At 31.1% G+C, this 24,402-nt stretch overlaps 2 protein-coding genes across 2 annotated transcripts in view; one reads left to right on the top strand and one right to left on the bottom strand.

Annotated features, from left to right (window-relative positions):
* The window catches only part of LOC147810887 (uncharacterized), a 30,055-nt gene extending 18,085 nt beyond the window's left edge, over window positions 1–11,970 (top strand). The window contains exons 9-10 of the mRNA XM_087162138.1: window positions 2,462–2,772; window positions 11,787–11,970. Of these exons, the coding sequence (XP_087018264.1) occupies window positions 2,462–2,772; window positions 11,787–11,970 (495 nt within the window). The remainder of the gene's footprint in view (window positions 1–2,461; window positions 2,773–11,786) is intronic.
* A 6,392-nt stretch (window positions 11,971–18,362) lies between these two features.
* On the bottom strand, window positions 18,363–19,704 carry LOC147810886 (uncharacterized). The gene has a single exon (XM_087160915.1). It carries the CDS (start codon window positions 19,627–19,629, stop codon window positions 18,868–18,870), a length of 762 nt encoding a protein of 253 aa, XP_087017041.1. The 5' UTR covers window positions 19,630–19,704; the 3' UTR covers window positions 18,363–18,867.
* Window positions 19,705–24,402: the final 4,698 nt, after the last annotated feature.

Below are 24,402 nucleotides of genomic sequence, written 5' to 3'. Positions count from 1 at the left end.
ACGACAATGTCTGAGGCCGTCTGGTGCTATGGAAACAAGAATAGCTCATTTCAGGGAAGATAGTTTTTCTTCACTCTAGGGCTAGCACAGTAGACCGAAGAAAAATCTTCCCTTTCTCTAGCCAAAACCTGTCCTAAACAATGACTCCACACCCCTACTTGAAATAGTTATACCCGGTTACCACTGTCACAGCCACGAGGCCAAACGAATGGACAGGGGAGTTCTTATTTTAGACAAACTATAGAAATCTACTTTAGGGCCACCAGCTTAGATAGGTGTATTTTGGGGTGTACAAGTTTATACTTTTACGCTTCAAGCAAATAAGTATATTTGAGGTATGAATAATTTCATCAAACTTCAAATTAAAGTATTTCTAATCTATATATGGGGTTGATTTTTATAAGTTGTAGATGAGATTGAAATTTATGTTTATTGATGAAGTTGTTTCTGGTGTAAAACATAAATCCATTTACTACCTCATGTGTTTTTTTTAACATCTGTCAACCTCAAGAACACCTTATTTTTTTGTGAGGGATACCTTATGCACTAAAATGCTAGTGTAATTTAATCTCTTAATTTTTGTAAAAAATTTGAAAATGATTTTGCGTATTTTTTCCAGAAAATTTAATAATACCTTAATATTTATTGCGATTTTACTTTTAACAGAATCAGGAAATAGCAAGCTACATAGGTGGCTGTCTCAGGTTTTGGATGGGTCTCTCCTTTCTTCAATTTGCGGATTTTATTGTGTGCTCCTCTTTAGTGCTATTTTATACAATTACTCACCTAATGTCGGTAAATATAATTTCCGTTTTCATCAGTATAATGTAATATGCCATCTCTTAACGAAGATACTTTTTCAACTCAGTTGACGTATTTTTATTAACTATCTTCAATAGCAAGTTCATCTAGTCGGCCGAAGACTCCCCGTGGAGTAATTGGTGACTGGTGCACGTTAAATCTGTCGGGTCACTAAGTCCTCCATGTTCCCATAGCAAATCAAAACCTCTGGGGGAGCCGCTATGGCTCAGGGGATTGAACGTTCGCCTTCCAATGAGACGAACCTTTGATTCCAGTCGATACGAATTCTGCACCCGGTTTGCACCGATCACAGTGCTGACGTGAAATACCGCAGGGGTAGACGGATTGTTGGTTAGAGTCCCCTTGCCTTCAGGCTAACCGTGGGAGGTTCTCGTGATCTTCCTCTAAATGTAACGCAAATGCGGGTTAGCTCCATCAAAAAGTCCTCCACGAAGACAAAATTCTCCCAACACTCGATCCAGGAGTTTCCTCGCCTTCTGAATTGGGTTCAAAATCACAAGGTTACGGAGTTGAACATTAGTAGTCGTTAATCCATGAGATTGTGTCGGCTGTTAAACGACGGTTATAAAAATGAAATAAAATACTTCTGGTGGTACTAAATTAGAGATTAATCGTTGTCTGGTTCAGGTCAAAATTACGATCTTTGGACGAATGAATGGATGTATGAATGGGTTCGCCCTATGCACGGGTGTGACGTATGAGTGAGGCAGAAGTCGAATTCTTGGCCAAATATGATGCCACTAGAAAACAATAAAAAACACACCCCATCTGCTTTAATGGCTGACGACAACAACAGCAACAACAATATGACGTTTACATTAAAACCACACTATTTAACGATTTGTTTCGAAATGTTTGTATTTTTTAAACAGCTATAGCGATATTTTTTGAAGTATTTTCAAGATATATTGTAAATACCTTAAATTACAATAAACCATGGGATCGAATGTTCGACGACTTTGCCGTCAAGGTTATCGCGATTATTTTCTAAATCAATAATCGAATGCAATTAGGTCAGAATTTATATTGATAATGATACTTGTCTTGTACCATAATACTGGGCTCGACGTTGATGATAATCCTGAACTTATCATTATTGTTGTTACATTTCATTTGGATAATGAAAATAGTGACTGATGTAAATTAAAATTTTCTCTCGATTTTAAAAACTCGCAACAGCTATGTCAAAGCTATTTTGGATGTTCAATATATATCTATCTATCTATCTATATATATATATATATATATATATATATATATATATATATATATATATATATATATATATATATATATATATATATATATATATATATATACTCTATTTACCACCAGACAGTTGGTCTCGAAGTTTTAGAGTCTTAATCTTCTTGATCATTTTTTGACAACTGTCTGTTGCTGGTAAGATTACCTTTTCAAGCGCAATATCATTTTAGTAGACACGATTGATTGTTTCAAACTTGAAAAATCTTTTTTAAAACTTTAGGATGTATTTTTGTACCGAAATACACTAAATTTAGTACTGGTTAACAGTAGATCGTTGGCCAAATGAAAGTAGATGACTCTATGTAGTCGTTATGACTAACTGCACAACGTATTTATTTTAAAATTACTGATATTCTATTGCTTTTTGTTTAAGGAAAGAACAGATACTGTTAAACCATTTGAAATTGGAAAGGAACAGACAAGAAAGGAAATGACTCCTGAAACTGATGAAGCGCCATCTACAGTGAAATCTGAACTCAAGAAGTCGTTTATTTCTTCTGGTTCTGAATCCACAAAAGAAAAATGGATAAAGCTGATGATATTTCTTTTGAGTCTTAGTGCATTTTTGTACTTTTCCTATGATTACACAAGACAGTATCTTTCCAACGAAACTGTTTTAATAGAAACTATATACAAGCCATTGACCATAGATAGACCAGTTATAACTATCTGTGATGCAAATCGGTAAGTAAAGATAAATATGATAATGAAGGGAACGACTTACAAAAATTGCATTGAAATCAATATGAATAGCATGAAAAAACTTAAACTTAATGAAATAGACTTTAAACGATTAAACACTTAGGATAAACACATAAATGTCTCAACAGTTGTAAAAGAAAGAAAAAGAAACTGCTATTTAAGAAAAGGCAATTTTGGGACAAAAAAACTAATTTTGGCACTCTAGAACTTGAATGACAGTTCCACTAACTTTTGACAATATTATGCAATTGTTATCTCTTAGCCTCTTCTTCACTGAAGTATAAAGAGGAATGGGAATATATATATATATATATATATATATATATATATATATATATATATATATATATATATATATATATATATATATATATATATATATATATATATATATATATATATATATATATATATATAGTATATATATATGTATATATATATATATATATATATAGTATATATATGTATATATCTATCTATCTATATATATATATATATATATATATATATATATATATATATATATATATATATATATATATATATATATAGTATATATATAGTATATATATATATATATATATATATATATATATATATATATATATATATATATATATATATATATATATATATATATATATATATATATATATATATATATATATATATATATATATATATATATATATATATATATATATATATATATATATATATATATATATATATATATATATATATATATATATATGTAATGTTAAAACAATTATATATTAAATATAATCCATAAATAGAGCATTTATCCAACGCGCAAACGTTTAAAAACCTTTCCCACAAGAAAGTAATAATATTGATCTAATTATCTCAAAAAATGTGATGATGTGGCTTTAGCAGCTTGGGAAATTGATCAGTCCCACGCTACTGAGACCTATTAACATTTAAATATATTGTCCAGAAATATATAAAAACCCTCTTTCCAAGGTCAAATGTGCTATTCTATACCTATCCACCAGCATGTAAGGTTGTCATTCTGGGGCTCTGGCCCTTACGTTAATAAAATTAGATTATGATTACCGTATTTTCCTGTATCTTTTTCAAGAAGCACCGGCCACACTACGAACTTACAATGTTTAGGCTTTCAAAGCGTAACAGATAAGTCGGCAGTGATAGTTTCCTGTCGCGAAAAATTATTATTGAAAACTGAAAATGATGTTTAATTTAACAATGGAATACATCTTTTGATAATCGACTTTTGCTTCTACAATGATTCGTAACCTTGGATTAGAAATTCGAATGCGTGGGTGTGGTAAAGAAGAACGAGGACTATTATTTCTCTCTTTGTTTTGTCTTCTTCTCGCTTTAATCACCGATTAGAACTTTATTTTGATGACTTTGGAATTAAGAAACAGAAAAATTAAAAGAATAATGTCTGATTCAGAAGAAAAACAGGTGGATGCTCCAGCACGCGTTAATATTTCTCCGTGTGAGGATAAAAATAATTTTCCCAACTGGATCAAGTATTTCAATAAAAAATGCGAAATCCTACATTTGGAAGAAAACTGGAAAATAAATAACATATCTGAATACCTGAAAAGAGACTTATTTACCTTCTACATTAATGAATGCATAGAAATTGAAAAATGGACTGAACTCGAGGAAAAACTACAAGAAAAATTTTCTCTTTCTAGAGAAGATAAGTATGAACTTTTTCTATCTATGAGGCCATCTCCAAAAAAGACATTTTCTGAATATGCTACAGAGAAGTGGAGAGCGTCGAAGGATCTAAGCATAGACGAGGAGCTGTTGCTAGAATCCATCAAAGCTGACGTACCAGAAAAATTTCGTAATTTTCTGAGTATAGCATCTCCTTCTACTGTTGAAGAACTAATTAAGTTGTGTTCAAAGTTAGAAAAAAATGAAAAGAGTGCCATCAATAGACCTACTCCCCAACGACACAATTGGAATGATAATCCAAGATACTATGAGCAACCAAGGCAGTGGATTCCCCAGCATCGGTACAGAATGGAGCAGCCAAGGCAGTGGATTCCCCAAAATCAGTACAGAATGCAGCAGCCAAGGTTTGTGAATTCTCTTAATCGCTATGGTGTACCTCAGCATGATTCCCAGCCTCCGCAGCACAGCAATAACAACAGCTGACCATCAAATGACTATTTATGTGTGACATCGCGAGTAAACAATAAGAACTTACTAACTATATTGGACACAGGATCCAACATCACTATAATTCCAAAACATTTTATACGACAATCAAAAAAACATTCGAACTCTACTAGGATTTTAATTTCGCAATTTCAAGGAAATATCAAAGGAAACCTCCAAAAGGTAAGTGTTAAAATAGGAAACATTACAAAAGTAATAACATGCGCCTTTATAGACACCCCTCTTAATTATGCAATACTTGGTCTTAATGAAATTTCATTATTTAAGTTACATATTGATTTTGAAAATTTTAGAGTTTTTCAAAAATTTAAAGATGTTACATATGATAAATTTTCTCAGTCTAATAATTATTATAGTGCTAAAAATAAATATCATGCTAATATATTTTACAACAATAAACAAAAAATTGTTCTTAAAAATGTGAATTGTAATGTAAATGATTGTGTTAATACTAGAAATATAGAAACTAATAATTTTTATGATGAAAGAAATGTCAATAGTTTAAATATTCAGGAGCATAGGCTCAACCCACCCTCAGAATTTCAGGGTAAAATACCTGTAACTTCTGAAGAGGATAGGGTAAAGTTAAATTATCTTTTATCTAGTTATGATCATGTATTTTCCAAAAATAATTTTGATATTGGCAACTTAAATCTTCAACCTGTTAAAGTAAAGTTAACTTCTGAACTGCCCATATCATTGCGTCCATATCGAGCATCTGTTAAAGATAATGCAGAAATTAAAAATCAAATAGATAATTTATTACAAGCTAACATAATTAAACCCTCCTATAGTCCATACTCTTCCCCAGTTACTCTTGTTTACAAAAAAGATGAAGGTAATAAAACCAGATTGTGTGTAGATTTTAGAAAGCTTAATCAGATAACCAAAACTGACTCTGAACCTGTACCTAGAATTGATGATTTAATTGATAAATTGTCTAATGCTAAATATTTTTCAACTATAGATTTAAAATGTGGTTACTGGAATTTAACAATAGATCCAAATGATACTGAAAAATTAGCATTTACAACCAATTTTGGCCTTTATGAATTTTTACGTTTACCGTTTGGTTGGAAAAATTCACCCGCTATTTTTCAAAGAGCTATTCGTCAAATTTTACAGAAACATAAAGTTGATTTTGCTTTAAACTATTTTGATGATATTATCATATATTCTGATAATTATTTAGAACATTTAGATCATTTAGAGAAAATTTTTAAAATATGTGAAACTGAAAATTTTAAACTTAAATTTTCAAAATGTCAATTTGCTAAAACTAAAATAAAATTTTTAGGATATGAAATAGAAAAAGGTCAATATTCACCTGCAAATGCTAATATCGAAACTATTAGACAGTTAAAACCTCCAAAAAATGTTAAAGAGCTACAACGATTTCTTGGTAGTATTAATGTATACCATAAATTTATTAAGAATTATGCAGAACTTAGATTGCCACTTAATAATCTTCTTAAGAAAAATGTTAAATGGAATTGGACAATAGAATGCAATACCTCATTTAATCAATTAAAATCGTCTTTAATTTCTAAACCTGTTTTAACTTTGTATAATCCTAATTATCCATGTCATTTGTTTGTTGATGCCTCAAAAGAAGCAATTGCTGCTGTTTTAAAACAAAAACATCCCGATGGCTCATTGCATCCAATAGCTTTTCACTCCAGATGTTTATCTCAACATGAAAGAAATTATTCTATTACTGAATTGGAATGCTTAGCTATAATTAATGCTTTAGATAAATATCACTGTTATTTGCATGGAAATAAATTTATCATTTATAGTGATCATTCCGCGTTGACTTGGTTAAAGAAAATAAAAAATCCTACAGGTAGACTTTTTAGATGGTCTTTAAAACTATCAATGTATGATTGTGAAGTGAAATATATTAAGGGTCAAAATAATCATGAAGCTGATATGCTTTCTAGATATTCTGTATTTTTTAGTTTATTTGATAATAATCCAGTTGTGACTCATGATGAAATTAAAGAAGCACAACTAAATGAAAATTTAAGTAATCCTAAATTCATAACAATTAACGATTTGTTAACGATTAAGAAAAAAGGTTTGCATAAAATAGTAATACCATTTTCTTTGAGAACAAAAATATTAGAAAAAACTCATTTTCAATTTGGTCATGTTGGTATTAAAAAAATGATTGCTTTAATCTCACCCTTCTACTATTGGCCTAATATAATAATTGATATCTCTAACTATGTTAAATGTTGTGAAACTTGCCAAATTAACAAAAAATCTCACCAAAAAAGATTTGGGTTGTTACAAAGTATGCCCCCTACAGAGCAACCATTTGAAATTTTATCAATTGATACTGTCGGAGGGCTCAACTATTACAACTCAACTAAAAAATATTTGCATTTAGTTATTGATCATGCTACTCGATATCTTTGGACTTTTCCTTCAAAAAGTGTAACAACTGAAACATATACAAATTGCTTAAAACAAATTTTTCAAATTCAAGTTCCAGATAAAATTTTAAGTGATCGTAATGCTGCATTTACAGCATCTAGATTTAGAAGATTTCTTAGAAACTATAATGTTAAACAATTATTGACTTCAGCTCATCATCCGCAAACAAATGGAAAAGTTGAAAAATCTAATGCGACAATAATCTCTAGGTTAAGATGTAAAATCAACGAAAACTGTAAAAAAATTCCGTGGACAAAGTTATTAGAAGAAGTAACACATGAATATAATTACACCCCTCATTCTGTAACACAATTTCCTCCTGCTTATTTAATGTATGGAAAATTACCTTGTGATTCTCTTGTAAATCAAAATATTTATCCTCCAGTTGATGAAGCAAGAAAAATGGCTGTTCAAAATACCCAAGAGTTTTTTAAGAAAACCAAAATTCGTTATGACACTCATTTTTTGGAACCTAATTTTAAAGTTAATGATTTAGTAATTTACGAAGAATTCCATTATCCTAACACAAGGAAATTAAGTTCACCATATTCTGGTCCATACAAAATTTTAAAGAAATTATCTGAGGTGTCATTTGAAATTGATAAACCTAATTTTCTCACTAAGAAAGAATCAGAAATAGTACATGTAAACAAATTAAGGAAATTTTATCCAAGTCAACAGTTTCAATTGTATGTAAAAAATTCACAATAGCTTTTCAATGCTCGTATTTTCATATGTTTTTCATTTTTATTTTCTGCCCCTACTTTTGGAGTCCCGTTATTTTTTTTTTAATGCATCTATGTCTGAATTTTTTTATTACATGATGGTTGAGAGTTACTTCGGAAAATTTAGGTAAATTTCCTAAATTTTATTTTTTCAAATGAAATATATAGAAATGGTTTTTTGAACCGTGGGACTCCTCACATAGAATGTTTCTTTACTGATGTTTTCTCCTCAATTAAGGATCAAGCATGAGTAAACAAACTTAAAACCCTATTTTTTTCCGTCTAGTTGGGAATATTTTACCCAACTTAGACCATCAATTGTTTTCAATGGATAACGCTTATATTTTTATTATTTTGGAATAAAGCATATCATTTTCTACAAAGATTTATAATGCACTTTGTATGTAAATTTTTATGCTACCGAAGAACTTAATTATCATGTGGAAAAGTAAACATTTTAAATTAGATTACTTATATTATTTGTATTATTTTATTTGTATTGATTTCTTCAAGTGTATGTCATATGTTGTGAATAATTCTACACAATATTTGTGAAAACACATAATCATTAATGGGATTATAAGTAAAAACCATGTAAATGATGAGTGAATTTAAATGACTTCATGAATAATAATTGTTTCGAAAATGAAACAATGATGATTAAGAACATAAACTTTTTTTTTCTTCTGAAATGGATGAATAACTTAATAAATTTAGGCCCGAACAATGAATCCAGTTTATTTCAAGAAAAGAACTTTTCACAAGTTGTGAAATTGTGGTTTGATTTATTTTTATTTTATATATGTCATGGTATATTTTGTTTTAGATATTCTAGATTTGTTTTGATATTTCTTATTCTTTTCAACAGGAAAAGGAAAAATGTACATAATCATTATTAATTATTATAAAGTTATTAATTATTGTTATTCAAAGTTATGCAGAAATATTTAGTTACTTTTATATAAATGTTATTGTTGTAATACTTTACTTATAAATGTATAATATTGGACAATATACCAAAAATAACAAATTTTAATTTGAAATCGCGTGAAGGGGAAGTTCTGACCAATAGGCTAGCATATTGATCAGACCTTTCTTCAGAGGGGGGGAATATTATGTAATGTTAAAACAATTATATATTAAATATAATCCATAAATAGAGCATTTATCCAACGCGCAAACGTTTAAAAACCTTTCCCACAAGAAAGTAATAATATTGATCTAATTATCTCAAAAAATGTGATGATGTGGCTTTAGCAGCTTGGGAAATTGATCAGTCCCACGCTACTGAGACCTATTAACATTTAAATATATTGTCCAGAAATATATAAAAACCCTCTTTCCAAGGTCAAATGTGCTATTCTATACCTATCCACCAGCATGTAAGGTTGTCATTCTGGGGCTCTGGCCCTTACGTTAATAAAATTAGATTATGATTACCGTATTTTCCTGTATCTTTTTCAAGAAGCACCGGCCACACTACGAACTTACAATGTTTAGGCTTTCAAAGCGTAACAGATATATATATATATATATATATATATATATATATATATATATATATATATATATATATATATATATATATATATATATATATATATATATATATGTTACTGTCACAAGTCCGTAAGAGATAAACAAAATATAAATTATACAGCCAGGGGGCAAATAATTTTAGGTAAGCAAACGTTAACCTCGGATTTTAATTAAGTAAAAGAAAATAAATTATTAAACTGTTAAATTGCACCTATAGTGGGAACAAACAGGCATATTGTTATACAGGGTGCGTAGCCAAATTATTCAACAAAATATAAGCACCTTTTAAGCACTTTTCAAACACTCTAATAATATTTTTAAGCACTTTAAAAGAATATCATAATTAGGCAGGGTTGGAAAGTTTTTGAAAATTGACGGTTTTATCTGGTTTTAACATTCATTTCAGAAAAATACATTCTTTTGACATTGTTTTTGACAATTGTCAAAATTTTTGAATCATGTAAATCGAATGGCGTTTTCATAAATTATGGTCTGACGATGCGCCGAAATAGATTGGGGTTGAATTAATCGCGAAAACGTTGAATAGAACAATGTAAACAGTGTCTTTCTGCATAATTCGTAGCGAAAGTCAACATGGTAAGGGAAAAATTTCAATTCGGAAAAGGAAAACTCAGCACTTTTTTAAAAAAAACCAATGAAAAAAGCTCCTTTAAGGGCTTTTAAAAAACGAAAATCGAAAATAAGCACCTTTAAGCACTTTTTAAAAACGCTACGCACCCTGTTATATTATGGTCCTTTTAAATACAGGGAATGAATAGAATTAATAATTATTTAGAATTTTTTTTTTAAAAATATACAAAATTTCATCTAAATACAATGCAATACTTCATTAAATATCATTTTCAAAACTATTTTAGGTATGCAAACATCGCAAAATAAATTACTACTGAAAAAATTCTAATATTAATTATCAAAAAAAATTTAATTCTTTGGGAGTAAAGTTTAAAAATTATGAAAAAAAGTTTAAGGTTTTGAATGTATATGTGTTCGCGATATAAAACAATTATTAAAATATACATAAAACTCTTACTAAATAGATATAAAATTGAATACTCATAATACTATTAAATTTTACTTGACTACTATACTGACGTAAATTTCGCCATAGATACTTAGGTACACATTCATAGATCTGTATGTTTTTGACAGTATTATTTTTAAATATTAGGTAAATATAAATTTAAAAGCTTCATGCATGTCACAGAATTACAGAGTCAGAAGAAAATAATATTATTTTCAGAATAATTAAATTATATAATAATTAAAATTACTTTACGTTTTCGTGCACGTTGATTTAGTGTCCTATTTCGAAAATCATTTCTATTTACGTGGAATTCTATTCAAATAACTTACAAGTTCTTCATCTATTGGAATTCCCAGAAAGTTTAAACGTCCACAAATGTTTCATTGAGGGTAAAACTAAACATTTTCTTATAGCGCGTCTTCAGAAGCTAAGAAGTGAAGTTCCACATAAGTGGACAGATGTGATGAAGAAGTTAAATTAACAAGGAAAATACTAAAATTGTAATCTCTTAAACAACGAAGCTTTCAATCAACCACTTTTCAGATTGGATAATGGCCGATCAACCTGTGCAGGGGTTGGGGAACTGGTTTGCAGCAGAAAGATTCGAATCTCGGGCAAGGCATGGATGTTCTTTTATTCTTTGTACTCTCTGTCTTTACTTACAACGTTGGCCCACCTAAAGTGGTGCCCCTGAAAGAGTAGCCAACAAATCTGCCCTTCAGATGCCTGTATGACTTAGGTCATTCTCTAGGTGGGCATTGGAAAAAAATATTGATAAATGTAAAGATAAAGTGACACATTTTCATGCTATGAACCCAATTCTCTTATCTTTTCTTTACTAAATTGTTTTTAAATAAAATACTGAAAGAAAGGTAGTGGACAAGATGAAACATAGGATTTAGCTAGTATGTATGTTTCCATTTTGCACGTATGTTTCCATTTGCATGTTGGCATGTAATCATGTGTTGCCTAACATTGTCTCTTTGTACTGAGTAAACTGTTAAATTTTCTATTTGTGAATTTCAATGTTCATTATGTTCCTTTCATAACTGATTTTGAAGACGGAATCGAAGACAAGTCTGCAGTGAACATCCACAAAAATGTGTATTTTTAAATTCAGAAGAAGAGTTGTGCAACAAATATCCCAAATATTGCAGCTTTGACAACATTTACTTCGGAGTAAGTTTTATTCATTTACTCGTTATATTAAGTTTGAAACAACAAGAAAACAGTTTAATAAATTAACAAGTACACAGTTATATAGTAAGACAAAAGCAGTAAGGACATTGTAATATAATAAGTTTTAAACATTCAGAACGCAATTATATATAATAAATTAACAAAGACATAGTTATATAGTAAGACAAAGGCAATAAAGACTTCGCAATATAATAAGTTTTAAACAACAAGGACACAGCTATATATAATAAACTAACAAAAACACAGTTATATACTAAGGCAAAAACGATAAAGACATTGTAATACAATAAGTTTTGAACAACAAGAGCACAGTTATATATAATAAGTTAACGAAGACACAGTTATACAACAAGTTTTAAACAATAAAAACAGTTATATAAATACGTTTTTATTGTTTGAAGCTTATTATATAAGTTTTAAGAACAAAGACACAGTTGCATAATAAGTTCTAAACAACGAAGACCCCTTCTCGATCGTTTAATAGGCGAGCATATTTTTAATTATCACCTTGTTAAGTACACTAGCTCAAGTTTTCTCAAACTTTTGTACGCTGCCCTTCTAAAAGAGTCTATTATTAGAATAAAATACGTCTATTATTATTAATACAAATAAAAATACGTTGAATAACTTTTGATATAATAATCGTATTTTCATGTATGATAATGTCCTACCTACAATGAAAGTAAGTCCCGTAGTGGTCTGATCGTTAAGATACGGTTCCCGGTAGAACACCGAAGTCAAACTCCACTGACTGCGGTCAGTAGTCTTTAAAATCTAAGCTGCGGTCAGTAAGTGACCACTTTGAACAGCCTGCGTAGGGTCGGAGGGTGCGCGGTATCTATCCTCGTTAAATTGTACTAACGTTAAGTGCTCGACTTTGCTCGCAGGTTGTTGGGCTACCAAAGAAGGGGAGCCATCCCCTCTGCAGAGGATCAAAATTGCTATGCTTCGGATCATCCTCAGGGATCATTTTTATAGACTGTCGCCAATAGCTCACTGAGAAGCTCTAGTGCGACGTTAAATAACGTACCTACCTAATGAAGATAATGAATATTTTTCAAATAAATATATACATAAATTTATATTTCCTTTGCCTATAGCACCCGATAGCACCTCTCCTGCTATTCTGTATCATCAGTCGTGTCAGCTGTAAGCAAAAGGTTGACAATTATAACATAAATTTTTTAGTTATAAGAAATTTCTCCAATCATTCATTAACCATTTGCTAAACGCAAATAGTTAGGTGATTTAACCACATATATACTAATTAATTAACGCAAACACTGCTTTTAGTTACTATATCATAATACAAAGCGTACTTTTTCTGAATTAACATACCGTTATTCCCGATAGATTTGGATCCTTGGCTCTCAAAATATGGAGCGGGGTTATTCGTTATCCGGAAAATATGGAGCGGGGTTATTCGTAATCTGGAAAATATGGAGCGGGGATATTCGTAATATAGAAAATATGGATCGGGGATATTCGCAATCGGGAAAATATGGAGCGGGGTTATTCGTTATCTGGAAAATATGGAGTTGGGTTATTCGTAATCTGGAAAATATGGAGCGGGGTTATTCGTAATCTGGAAAATATGGAGCGGGGATATTCGTAATATAGAAAATATGGATCGGGGATATTCGCAATCGGGAAAATATGGAGCGGGGTTATTCGTTATCTGGAAAATATGGAGTTGGGTTATTCGTAATCTGGAAAATATGGAGCGGGGTTATTCGTAATCTGGAAAATATGGAGCGGGGTTATTTGTAATCTGGGAAATATGGAGCGGGGTTATTCGTAATCTTGAAAATCTGGTCTCAATAAAGCCGTAGTATAATATTATTACTTTTTAATAAAACTATGTCGGACAGACTGAAATTGGTTCTAGTAAATTCGTCTTAGATCATATGGAGTTCGTGTGGAAATGTTTATTGCACGAAATAAAAGTTTGGATTAAATAAATAAGTCATATGAGTACTATATTTTATTTGCAGGTATTCAAAGACAATCCTGCATGCCAAGATGATTGTTATACTTGGGAAAAAGCAGTAGCTGAGTTTATAGGTTTCGTAAAAACTTTAAAAGATAACAATTACAGATATGCTAAAGCAGCTAAGTGAGTATGATTACTGGACATTTCGGACTCGCTTTTGGAATTCCATAGAAACCCAAATTCTAAAAAGTTATTAAACGAAGGTTTGCTAACATATAAAACAAGAAATTTAAAATTATCTTTATTTTGATCGTGCTAGCTATTATTGTAGGTCGTTTATACTAAACATTTGAACTTTTTGAACCAAGCAAGCTTGGTTCGGCATAATTGTTAATGTCTACTCTAATTGTGATTTGGCAACAGTTAAGCTGTCATAGAAAATGATGATCCAAAGACAATACTTGCGAGCATGACTTCTATACAACTGTTATTTAGATGTGATGGCAAACGATGGGAGAAATCTACAGCCTTTGCATCACACTCCCTAAAAATCAAACTGCATATGGACATCTATATTTGCAACTTTCAGCCTAATTTCTAATGAGTAGCAGGTGCTCTAAAAATGTCCTATGATTTAAAAATGATAACCAAAGATAAAAGTGAAAAGAGATAAAAACGACAATTTATGGCATTCGGCGTAGGACACCAATAATTCATTTTTCCCTATTTTTCAAAATTAGTTAATTTTTTAGCAGATGGCTAGAGCATTAATTTATTTCAAAGCAAATGCTTTCAAAATAGCCACCATATTTCCACAATAACGTGGTGAAATAGGAAGAGTTCGGTGAAGTATGCAAATTTAAACCTAGAAACCACCCTACAGGACGCTTACATGACAGTTAATTAAACATTCTTATTTCATTTATAATTTCCTTGAAATTAGTTAGTTCTTTTTTTCTATATATTGACAATTTACAGATATAAGCTTAATTCATAACTATCATCTATTTCTAATTCTTCATTCATACTATTTTGTGTTTCAGTAGCACTCTGGCACAATATTACTTATTCAGTAGCACAATAATACTAAGGTTGTTATGTTATCTTAAGAATTTGCTAAATCTTAGAAAAGTTTCAAAAAATTAAATATTTATTTTTCTTTCTTAAGTAGTTTTAACTTTAAATTTCCATCAAGCAAAGATTATTGACTATGATTATTAAAATAAATAAATAAATAAATAAATAAATAAATATCCTGCTCGGCTTGTAAAATGATGCAGTTGGACCGAGCAGGAAAACATAGATCCTGATTTTAATGAAAGTAAAATTATTTATTTGGATCATTTTCAAATGGAAGACGAGCGAAAAGTGAAGTTAACGCCATTGGCGATCAGTCTTTCTGGTCGGAAAAATCTTGCAAAAAATCCAAAAATGTGAGGTAAGCGAAGATAGCTCCTTTGAGATACTATTATTTTATTAAACATATTTACATTTATATACAAGTTGGTTTGATTTACAAGAAGCATCATCACAGCAGGTGATGAGAGAAATACTGACGGGCTGTCATGTGCGTGCTGGTATTTATACAATTCTAATATGATGACGTCAGAACTCTTATTTCAGTTCACTTCAAAAATAAGTAAAAACACAATTGGTTAAAGACAAACAGATAACAATATGAAATAAACTTGATTTTACGATGAGCGGTGAACCTATCACCACACAGTATCCCCCCAGTGACAAAGTCACGATACCAATAATGATTGTTTAAAAACAATCATAAAATACAAAGTAGTAAATTCAAATATACGTCTTAATTACGAAGAAAAAAATTTTAACTTGGAAATTGGAATACAATTAATAGATACAAAATATTTAGTTGCTTTTATATTTCATACTCTTTAACAAAATATTTTGGGAAATGCACACGGCGACCAGATTTTGTAACAATTGGCTTTTCTTCCTTTGTTGGAGATAATTGCTTTTCGACCATTGGAATTTTATTTATTTTTAATTTCTCAGAAATTTGAAAAGCTGGTTTAATTCTATCTATTGAGACAGTTATTTTCTTACCATGAAAATCAATAATAAAGGTTTTATCAGAGCGTTCAATTACCCGGTGTGGTCCGGTGTATGCAGGTGAGAGTGGAGGACGAATTTTATCTACTCTTAAAAATATATGAGAACAAGATTTTAAATTAGGATTAATATAGAACTTATTTTTACTGTGTGCTGATGCTGGTACAGGACTTAATTTTCTCATTGCGGCCATTAAATTTGTGACATAATTTTCTGTTACTGGTGGAGATAAAGAATTTGCGTTTAAAAGATCCGAAGGTAGACGTAAGGAAGTACCATAAACAAGTTGTGCACAAGTTGCATTAATATCAGCTTTTAAAGCTGTGCGAATACCTAATAAGACAATTGGTAAAATTTCGGTCCATTTATTATTTTCCTGTGCTATTATAGAACTTTTGAGTTGTCTATGAAATCGTTCTATCATTCCATTACTTTGAGCGTGATATGAAGTAGTATGGATGTGGTTACTGCCTAAGATATTAGTGAGATTTCGAAAAAGAGTTGATTCAAAATTTCGGCCTTGATCGGTAGTTATAGTAACGGGTGTGCCAAATCTAGAGATCCAACCGTGAATAAGTGCTTTTGCGGTGGTCTCGGCAGTCATATCCGTAGTAGGGATAACTTCTGGCCATCTCGTGAATCTATCTATTATTGTAAGGCAGTATTGCTTACCTTCAGAAATAGGAAGTGGGCCAATAAAATCCAGATGGATATGGGAAAATCTTGCGTCGGGTTGAGCAAATGTACTAAAAGGAGCTTTAGTGTGTTGAAAAACTTTAGCTCGCTGACATTTCTCACAAGAACGAACTTTATTTTTGATATCCACTTTCATGTTGGGCCACACAAATCGTTTAGAAATTAAATTCGTAGTTGAATATATTCCAGGATGAGAAAAATAATGTAAATTATCAAAAATAATTTGCCTGTATGATTTTGGAATAAAAGGTCTAGGGTACTTAGTTGAAAAATCACATATTAAATTAACATCTTCCAAAGAAAAGTAATGTTTTTCTAATTTTAAAGATGAATTATTTGAATTTAATCTTTCTTTCAATTCTAAATCTTTATTTTGTTCTTGTTCTAGTTTTTTAAAGTCTATGAATGGAGGTTTTGAAATTTCATTTATTTCTATTCGCGATCAGCAACTGAATTAGATTTTCCTTTTACATGTTTAATATCAGTTGAAAATTGAGAAATATAATCGAGATATCTGAATTGGCGTGGGGAACATTTTTCAGGTTTTTGTTTAAACGCATAAGTTAGAGGTTTTTGGTCAGTAAAAATAGTAAAACTTCTACCTTCAAGCATGTGACGAAATTTTTTTATTGACGCGTATATTGCCAATAATTCGCGATCGTATGTTGACCAATTTTGCTGACTTTTATTTAATTTTGTAGAGAAAAATGCAATTGGTTCCCACTCATTATTTTGATATTGCATTAAAGAACTGCCGATTGCAAAATCCGACGCGTCAGTCCACAGACTTAAATTAGCACCAGGTTTAGGATATTTTAATAGAGTTGCATCGGCTATTGCTTGTTTTGCATCAGAAAAAGATTTGTTTGAAGTATCGGTCCAAATTAACGGTAAATCAGATTTTTTTGATGATTTGTTAGATTTCTTAATATTTCGTTGTCCTTCTAAAAACTTGGTTAAAGGTGATAAAATATGAGCTGCATTAGGAATAAAGCGTCGATAAAAATTAAATAATCCTAGAAATCTACGTAATTGAGTAATCGTATTTGGTTTTGGAAAATTTAGAATTGCATTAACGCGATCATTTAAAGGTTCAATACCTTTTTCGGAAATTTTGAAACCTAAAAATTGTAAACTATTCTGACCAAATAAGCATTTAGAGGGATTTATTGTTAAACCAAAATACTGCAGTCTATCAAAAAGTGATTTTAAATATTTTATATGCTCTTCGGGAGATTCGGAAGCTATTAATATATCATCTATGAAAGCGTAAACGCCTTCCAAGCCTCTAGTTACTTCGTCAATAAAGCGTTGGAAAGTACTAGCTGCATTGCAAAGTCCGAATTGCATACGAGTACTTTCGAATAATCCGAAAGGAGTTATTATTGCAGTTTTATGTACATCTTCATGGGCTATAGGTATTTGATGGAAAGCTCGAATTAAATCAATGTGAGAAAATATTTTAGTTCCATGTAGTTCACTAGTAAAATCCATAATATTAGGAATTGGATATTTATCTTTAACAGTTTGAGCGTTTAAAGCTCGATAATCACCTACTGGACGCCAGTCAAAACTATTTTTCTTGGGAACTAAATGTAAAGGTGATGAAAAATTACTTTTGGATGGGCGCATGTGGCCTAAATCTAACATATGTTGAAATTCCATTTTTGCTATTTTTAACCTATCGGGCGCTAGACGCCGAGGTTTAGCACAAACTGGTGAACCAAAAGTTTCTATATGATGTACAACATTATGCTTAACAATTTGGTCTGAGCAAATAGGTTTCGTTATTTCAGGATATTCGTTTAACAATTTTTCATAAAAATTTTCACCAAGAACAGTTTTAATTGAAATAATGTCAGAATTTTTAAAAATACAATGAGAATTTAAATTAGTAGTAATATCATTTAAGCAACGTTTTCTAATATTAGGTTTAAGATTAAAATAGTATAAAAAATCTGCACCTATAATATGATTAGTTATATCACAAATATAAAATGGAAAATTAAACTTTCGTCTAAGACCGAAGTCTAAAGTTAACAATTTCTTACCGTATACTTTTATGATGGTATTGTTCGCAGCTTTAAAAGTCTGAATCGGAGAAAGAGTTTTTTCTTTTTTATTTGCTGGAATAATTGAGCAGTCACTTCCGGTATCCACTAGAAATTGTTTGTTGGATTGTCTGTCTCTAACAAAAAGGCGACAATTTGTTGGAGGCAAGATGTTAGTCGCATTCACTCTTGCCTTTCTTGGTTTTTCTGGTAGATGCAGGGTTTGACACACTTTCTAGCATCAGATTTAAATTTCCGATGATAGAAGCACATTTTGGAGCTTCGATGTGGAGATGAGGATTGGCTTTGACGATTACGAAACTGTGCATAATTCCGGTTGCGAGACCTGCTGCGTGTCCGCAATGCAGCTACTTCTTTTCGTAGTGCTTTAACTTCTTCTAAAAGCTCAAGGGTGCATTGTTGGTTTGAAGAAACTACGCTAACTTCACTTGAAGTTGACACTTCCATAACTTTATCAGCGATTTCTGCTGCTCTAGTTGAACTTAGTGAAGGGATTGCGGCCAATATCGACTGAACATGCTGCGGTAGCTGATTTAAAAATAGTTCTAAAAGTAGAGAATCTGAGAATTCGTGGGATTCAGCTCTTCTCTGCATAGTGCGCAAGAGTTCACTAGGCTTTCTATCTCCTAGTTGCTCTCCGGAAAGTAAACGTCGAATTTCCTGGGACTTTGTTTCCCCGCAGCGTGCAATAATTTCTTCTTTCAGCTTTTTGAAAGGATCTTCTGCGTCAGGAGTTATAATGACGTCCCTTACAACTGCGGCTACTTCAGGAGGAAGATGGGCGAGGCAGTAGTTAAACTTTGTTTTGCTTTCTGTAATCGGCTTCGGTGTCGCAAGCTGGAAAGTTGCTTTGACCATATGGAACCACAGGTGTGGATCAGAAATATTGAAGATGGGAATTTTTACTGCAGATGATTCCGCCATAGTTGCAGTTTCCTATTAATCCAAGAACCAAAAACAGGAAAGATCAAAAATAAAAGTTACTTGTATCGTCAGACATCCGGGTCACCATTGAGTTAAGCGAAGATAGCTCCTTTGAGATACTATTATTTTATTAAACATATTTACATTTATATACAAGTTGGTTTGATTTACAAGAAGCATCATCACAGCAGGTGATGAGAGAAATACTGACGGGCTGTCATGTGCGTGCTGGTATTTATACAATTCTAATATGATGACGTCAGAACTCTTATTTCAGTTCACTTCAAAAATAAGTAAAAACACAATTGATTAAAGACAAACAGATAACAATATGAAATAAACTTGATTTTACGATGAGCGGTGAACCTATCACCACAAATGTCTCTATTTAGGGAAAAGATGGAAATCTTGGAAATTACTATTGGTTTATGAAATAGGTCAAGTGATTCCCACGAAGATTAAAGGGAAAAATGTCTTTACTTAAAATTATGCTTATTTGAGCCAAAAATAGATTTAGGAACAGGATGTGGCTTTTTAAACGTATGAGTAAGTGTTTCGATTTGAATAATTAATTAGAATGAAGTTTTATAGCTGAGAAAATAACATAAAAAGATTAATAGAAACTTTTTATGTTACTTAAATATTGTGCAATATATAACTGTATTTAATACCTAGGCATTCCATAGAATGACAAATGCTATTTAGGTAAAGCATGAAGAAAAATGTCCTGGTGAGGTTATTATGTAAATAATGTGCATTTCTCGAAAGTAAAAATGTTATTCTAAAAAAATAATGAGTGTGCAATTTAAAAGAAATTATTCAAAATGTGTAAAGAAAAATGAAAGTTGTACAAAACATGATTTATGTCCTTCTTATTAAGGGAGACAAAATTTTCATATAAAAAAATAAGAAATTTACCTACTTGTTGCAACATGGCAGGCTTGAATGATATTTCGAATTTGACATTTTTAACGAATCGGAGATGTATTTTCTAATTTGCCGGTTTCTCATTTGTCATTCTATAGATTGCCGGATTTCAAACCATATATATATATATATATATATATATATACAGTACCGCTCAAAAGTATCAGTACAGCTAGAAACTTATAAAAAAATGGCAAAATTCAAAGTGTCATAACTTCTTTAAAAATTATCAAAAATGCTTCTGCTTTAGATCATTTTGAAACTTAAAATCTCTACTTTTATGTACTCTAATTGTTTTTAATTAATATATTTTGCAACTATGTACAATTACACTCTAAACAATCATAGAAAATTGTATTAATTTTTTGTGAAGTTTGACGCGATGTACGGGCACAAGATTATTAGATATTAGATATTAGATATTGTTAATTTCTATTATACCATTGAAAAATTTGGACTTTCAGCTTTCATTTAAAAAAAACTTCCAAAAAAATATGTTTTTTGACGAAGTTATTGTCAAATAAAAAAAAAGGTTTTTTTTCAGAATTTAATGATTTTTCAGCAATTATAATGAATTTTAGTGTAATTATAATATGATATGAAATTTTTTTAATTAAAATAAATTAAAATATAATATTTCTCGATAATATTATTTCATAATTTATTATAACAATTTGAACTTTTTTTTTGGAAAATATAATAATGAAATAAGAATCAACGTTCACAATTTAATATTTTGAAATTTATTTTTTCGTATTTTTCATTTTTCTCAGAAAAAATTTGAAAACTAAAATGTATGTACATTTTTGTTATATTATATATATATATATATATATATATATATATATATATATATATATATATATATATATATAGGCAGGGAGACGAGAGATCAATGTTTATTTAAGCATTATTAGCAAGAAAATAATCTTTTCTTGCTAACAACACAAAATCGAAATTCTTCCGAATAAAAATTAGGGAAAATGTTCTAAATAATCCCGATGATCTCAAGTCACATTCTAAAAGGAAAACGTTATTAATTACAATTGATCCATAAAATAAGTCGAGGCAATAATGAGGATCTCATAGTTAGTAAAGGGAAAACTTTAAAATGTTAATTCATTCATACTTGAACTAAAAATAGAAATAAAAAGACAAGTGTGAATAACAAATTGCAAGAAAGCGCTTAATTTTGAAATATAAATAAATTAAGAGAAAATAGATAAACAAATAAATTGGAAGATTGGTTGAAGAGTTTCAGAAAACTATTACGAAGTCAATTATTATGCCTCAGTCAATTATTATGCAGCAACAGTGGAAATATCGGACACCTAGTAGGTGGCAGTGAAGAAAATTTCATTGATCAACTATTATCGACAATAGAGAAAGTCTTTCTTTCTTTATTTCGCAAAAACTGGGCACCTGGACCGCGCAGCGGCCCCTATCCCATACATCATGAAATATTATATACATTGATTTAAAGACATTTTGATTTTAGCAACAGTATGGTAGCTATTTCTAAAAGTCAAGCGTTTTGCTTGATAAATTAAAACATTTTGTACTACAATCAATTTAAAGATGGTTATTATATACAGGCATGATTTGAAAATATACATAGGTACTTATTTACAGACATAATTGGAGATAGATACATTAATCATTATTTGCAACCTTGATCAATGAAAAAGAAACATTGTATTCAAACATAATTAGTGAAATGTGCAATAGCTTGATTTGAAAATGCAGTGTAACTTTTTTATGCTAGCTTTTTAAAAAAAAAAGTCAAGCTCTTTGCTTGATAAATTAAAAACATTTTGTATTACAAAGAAATATGATAATTATATACAGGCATGATTTGAAAAATATACGTTGGTTTTTATTTACAAACATTATTGGAGATAGATACGTTAATCATTATTTGCAAAAGAAACATGAATTCAACCAAATTTGAGAAATGTGTAATAGTAATTAAATGCAGCTTGATATGAATATTATGCATAGAAATATGAAAGGTGAAATGGAAATTAGGCAATTGAAAATTATTGAACGAGATGATACATAGATAAAAACATAAGTCGAGCTGTATAAATCTTTGGTTTTGCCAAACTTTAGTGGCACCATCTGATGTATGCAACTCGAAATTGAATAAACTGAAAACATTCTATATTTGTTAAATAAGCAGTGTGGAAATACGAAATTAGAGTTCTGTGATTCAAATAAGAGTTCTAACTAAGGCAAGAGATATCACCAGGAGTGGTCTCCCTCATGATCGATTGTAATAGCTGGAACACTTCTTTGTTTTTTAAAAGATCATGAAGTTCTTTGATGATCGTTACCAATCTGTGAGCTTGTCCTGTAGTTGTGAATGGAATGGCACGAGGGCCCCTCCTTGGGGGACGGGCTTTACACCCCGTGTAGTTGGCAGTGTGGGTTTCCCCGCAATTGCAGCACATAGGTGGAGTGTTGATGTCCTTGTGGCACTCGTAAGATCGATGTTCTGCGGCACATTTAACACACCTTGGAGGTGAATTACATATTTTTTGAGTGTGGCCAAAATTTTGGCAGTTAAAGCACTGAATCGGGCCTCTCCCGCCGCGGAACCTTTCAATTTTGACCGGGACATCACATATGCTGGTGACGGAGAAGATTTGTTGGTTATTTTCTGTTTCTATAAGAATTGTGAGAAAAAGTGGGAGGAGCCGATAGGCCTCGCCCACTTTTCTCTTAAACTGTATTACTTTTTGGATTGAGATGCCTGCTTTCCCCAATTCATGAGAGATATCTTCTGTGTTTAGTTCAGCTGGGAGTCCACGAATTAAGACTTTAATATGCTTGGTTGTTAGCACTTTTACTGGAGTTGTGGGTGGAGCTGCAGCTTCATTTGAATCCTCCATGGGTGGAGCTAAGCAAGAATCTGGTAGTGGTGAGAAAGTGGCGGTATCTGTCGGTGAAGAATGGCAGCTTGTTGTAGTCATGATTAGATTATCTTCCGTTTTTTTGACGTTGGTTTGCGTTTTCTTCTTCTTTTTTCGTTTTTTCGGAGGGGGTTCTGTGTTATTTTTGGTTGAGCTTTCTGAATCAATGGTTGACGCTTTCCCCATCTGTTCCAAAAGTTGGCCGCCTTCATAAATTTCCATGTCAGTGACATCAACTGTTGCAATCGGCATTTCAGGCCTATTTGGCACAGGCATGAGAGACTGCTCCAACTTATTTAATTTCTCAAGTAGTTCTTTATTTTTCATTTCATCTTCTTTAATTCTCCTTTCCATGTCTGCAAACTCTTTAGCCATTTTGGTTTCAAAATCCGTGCATTCCTCATCCGTCGTTGAGTCACGTGCATGTCTTTCAGTCAGCCGCTTACCGCCACGTCCATGATGATGATAAGTAGCCATTGTAGCGTAGTTGAATTATCAGCTTAATCGGTATGGTTGCGTAAATTGATGACTACAATTTGCAGGCAGAAACCTTTACATAATTTGCAACTACTCAAACTCTCAAATCAATTCAGAATTAGTAAAATCAGACATAATTGCAAGAGAATGAAATAGGTACGACTCACTCGAAGGAAAAATGGTCAAATGCAGTCAGCAAAATCAAGACATCCACTTCCTCTTCGACACCTCGGGCAACGTCACCGTTCCGTCACTCATCCACGACAAACATCTCTCCTTCAGGATCAACAGGTCATAATCAGCAGCTCAAAAACATATGAATATCAATGCAATGAGTCACATCGGGATTGTTTTCATCATCAGACTCCAATAGAGAAAGTCTATTGTCACACATCAGTCAACTGATTTTATTCTCTGCGGTGACTGGTAATAACTTTCCGATCAAACAAACAGT

Source organism: Parasteatoda tepidariorum, chromosome 4 (genome assembly GCF_982258835.1).
Source record: "Parasteatoda tepidariorum strain Cologne lab strain chromosome 4, Ptep-v5.0, whole genome shotgun sequence".
Lineage (NCBI taxonomy): Eukaryota > Metazoa > Arthropoda > Arachnida > Araneae > Theridiidae > Parasteatoda > Parasteatoda tepidariorum.
Note: the sequence above shows the minus strand (reverse complement) of the source record. Positions and strands in the feature narration are given on the sequence as shown.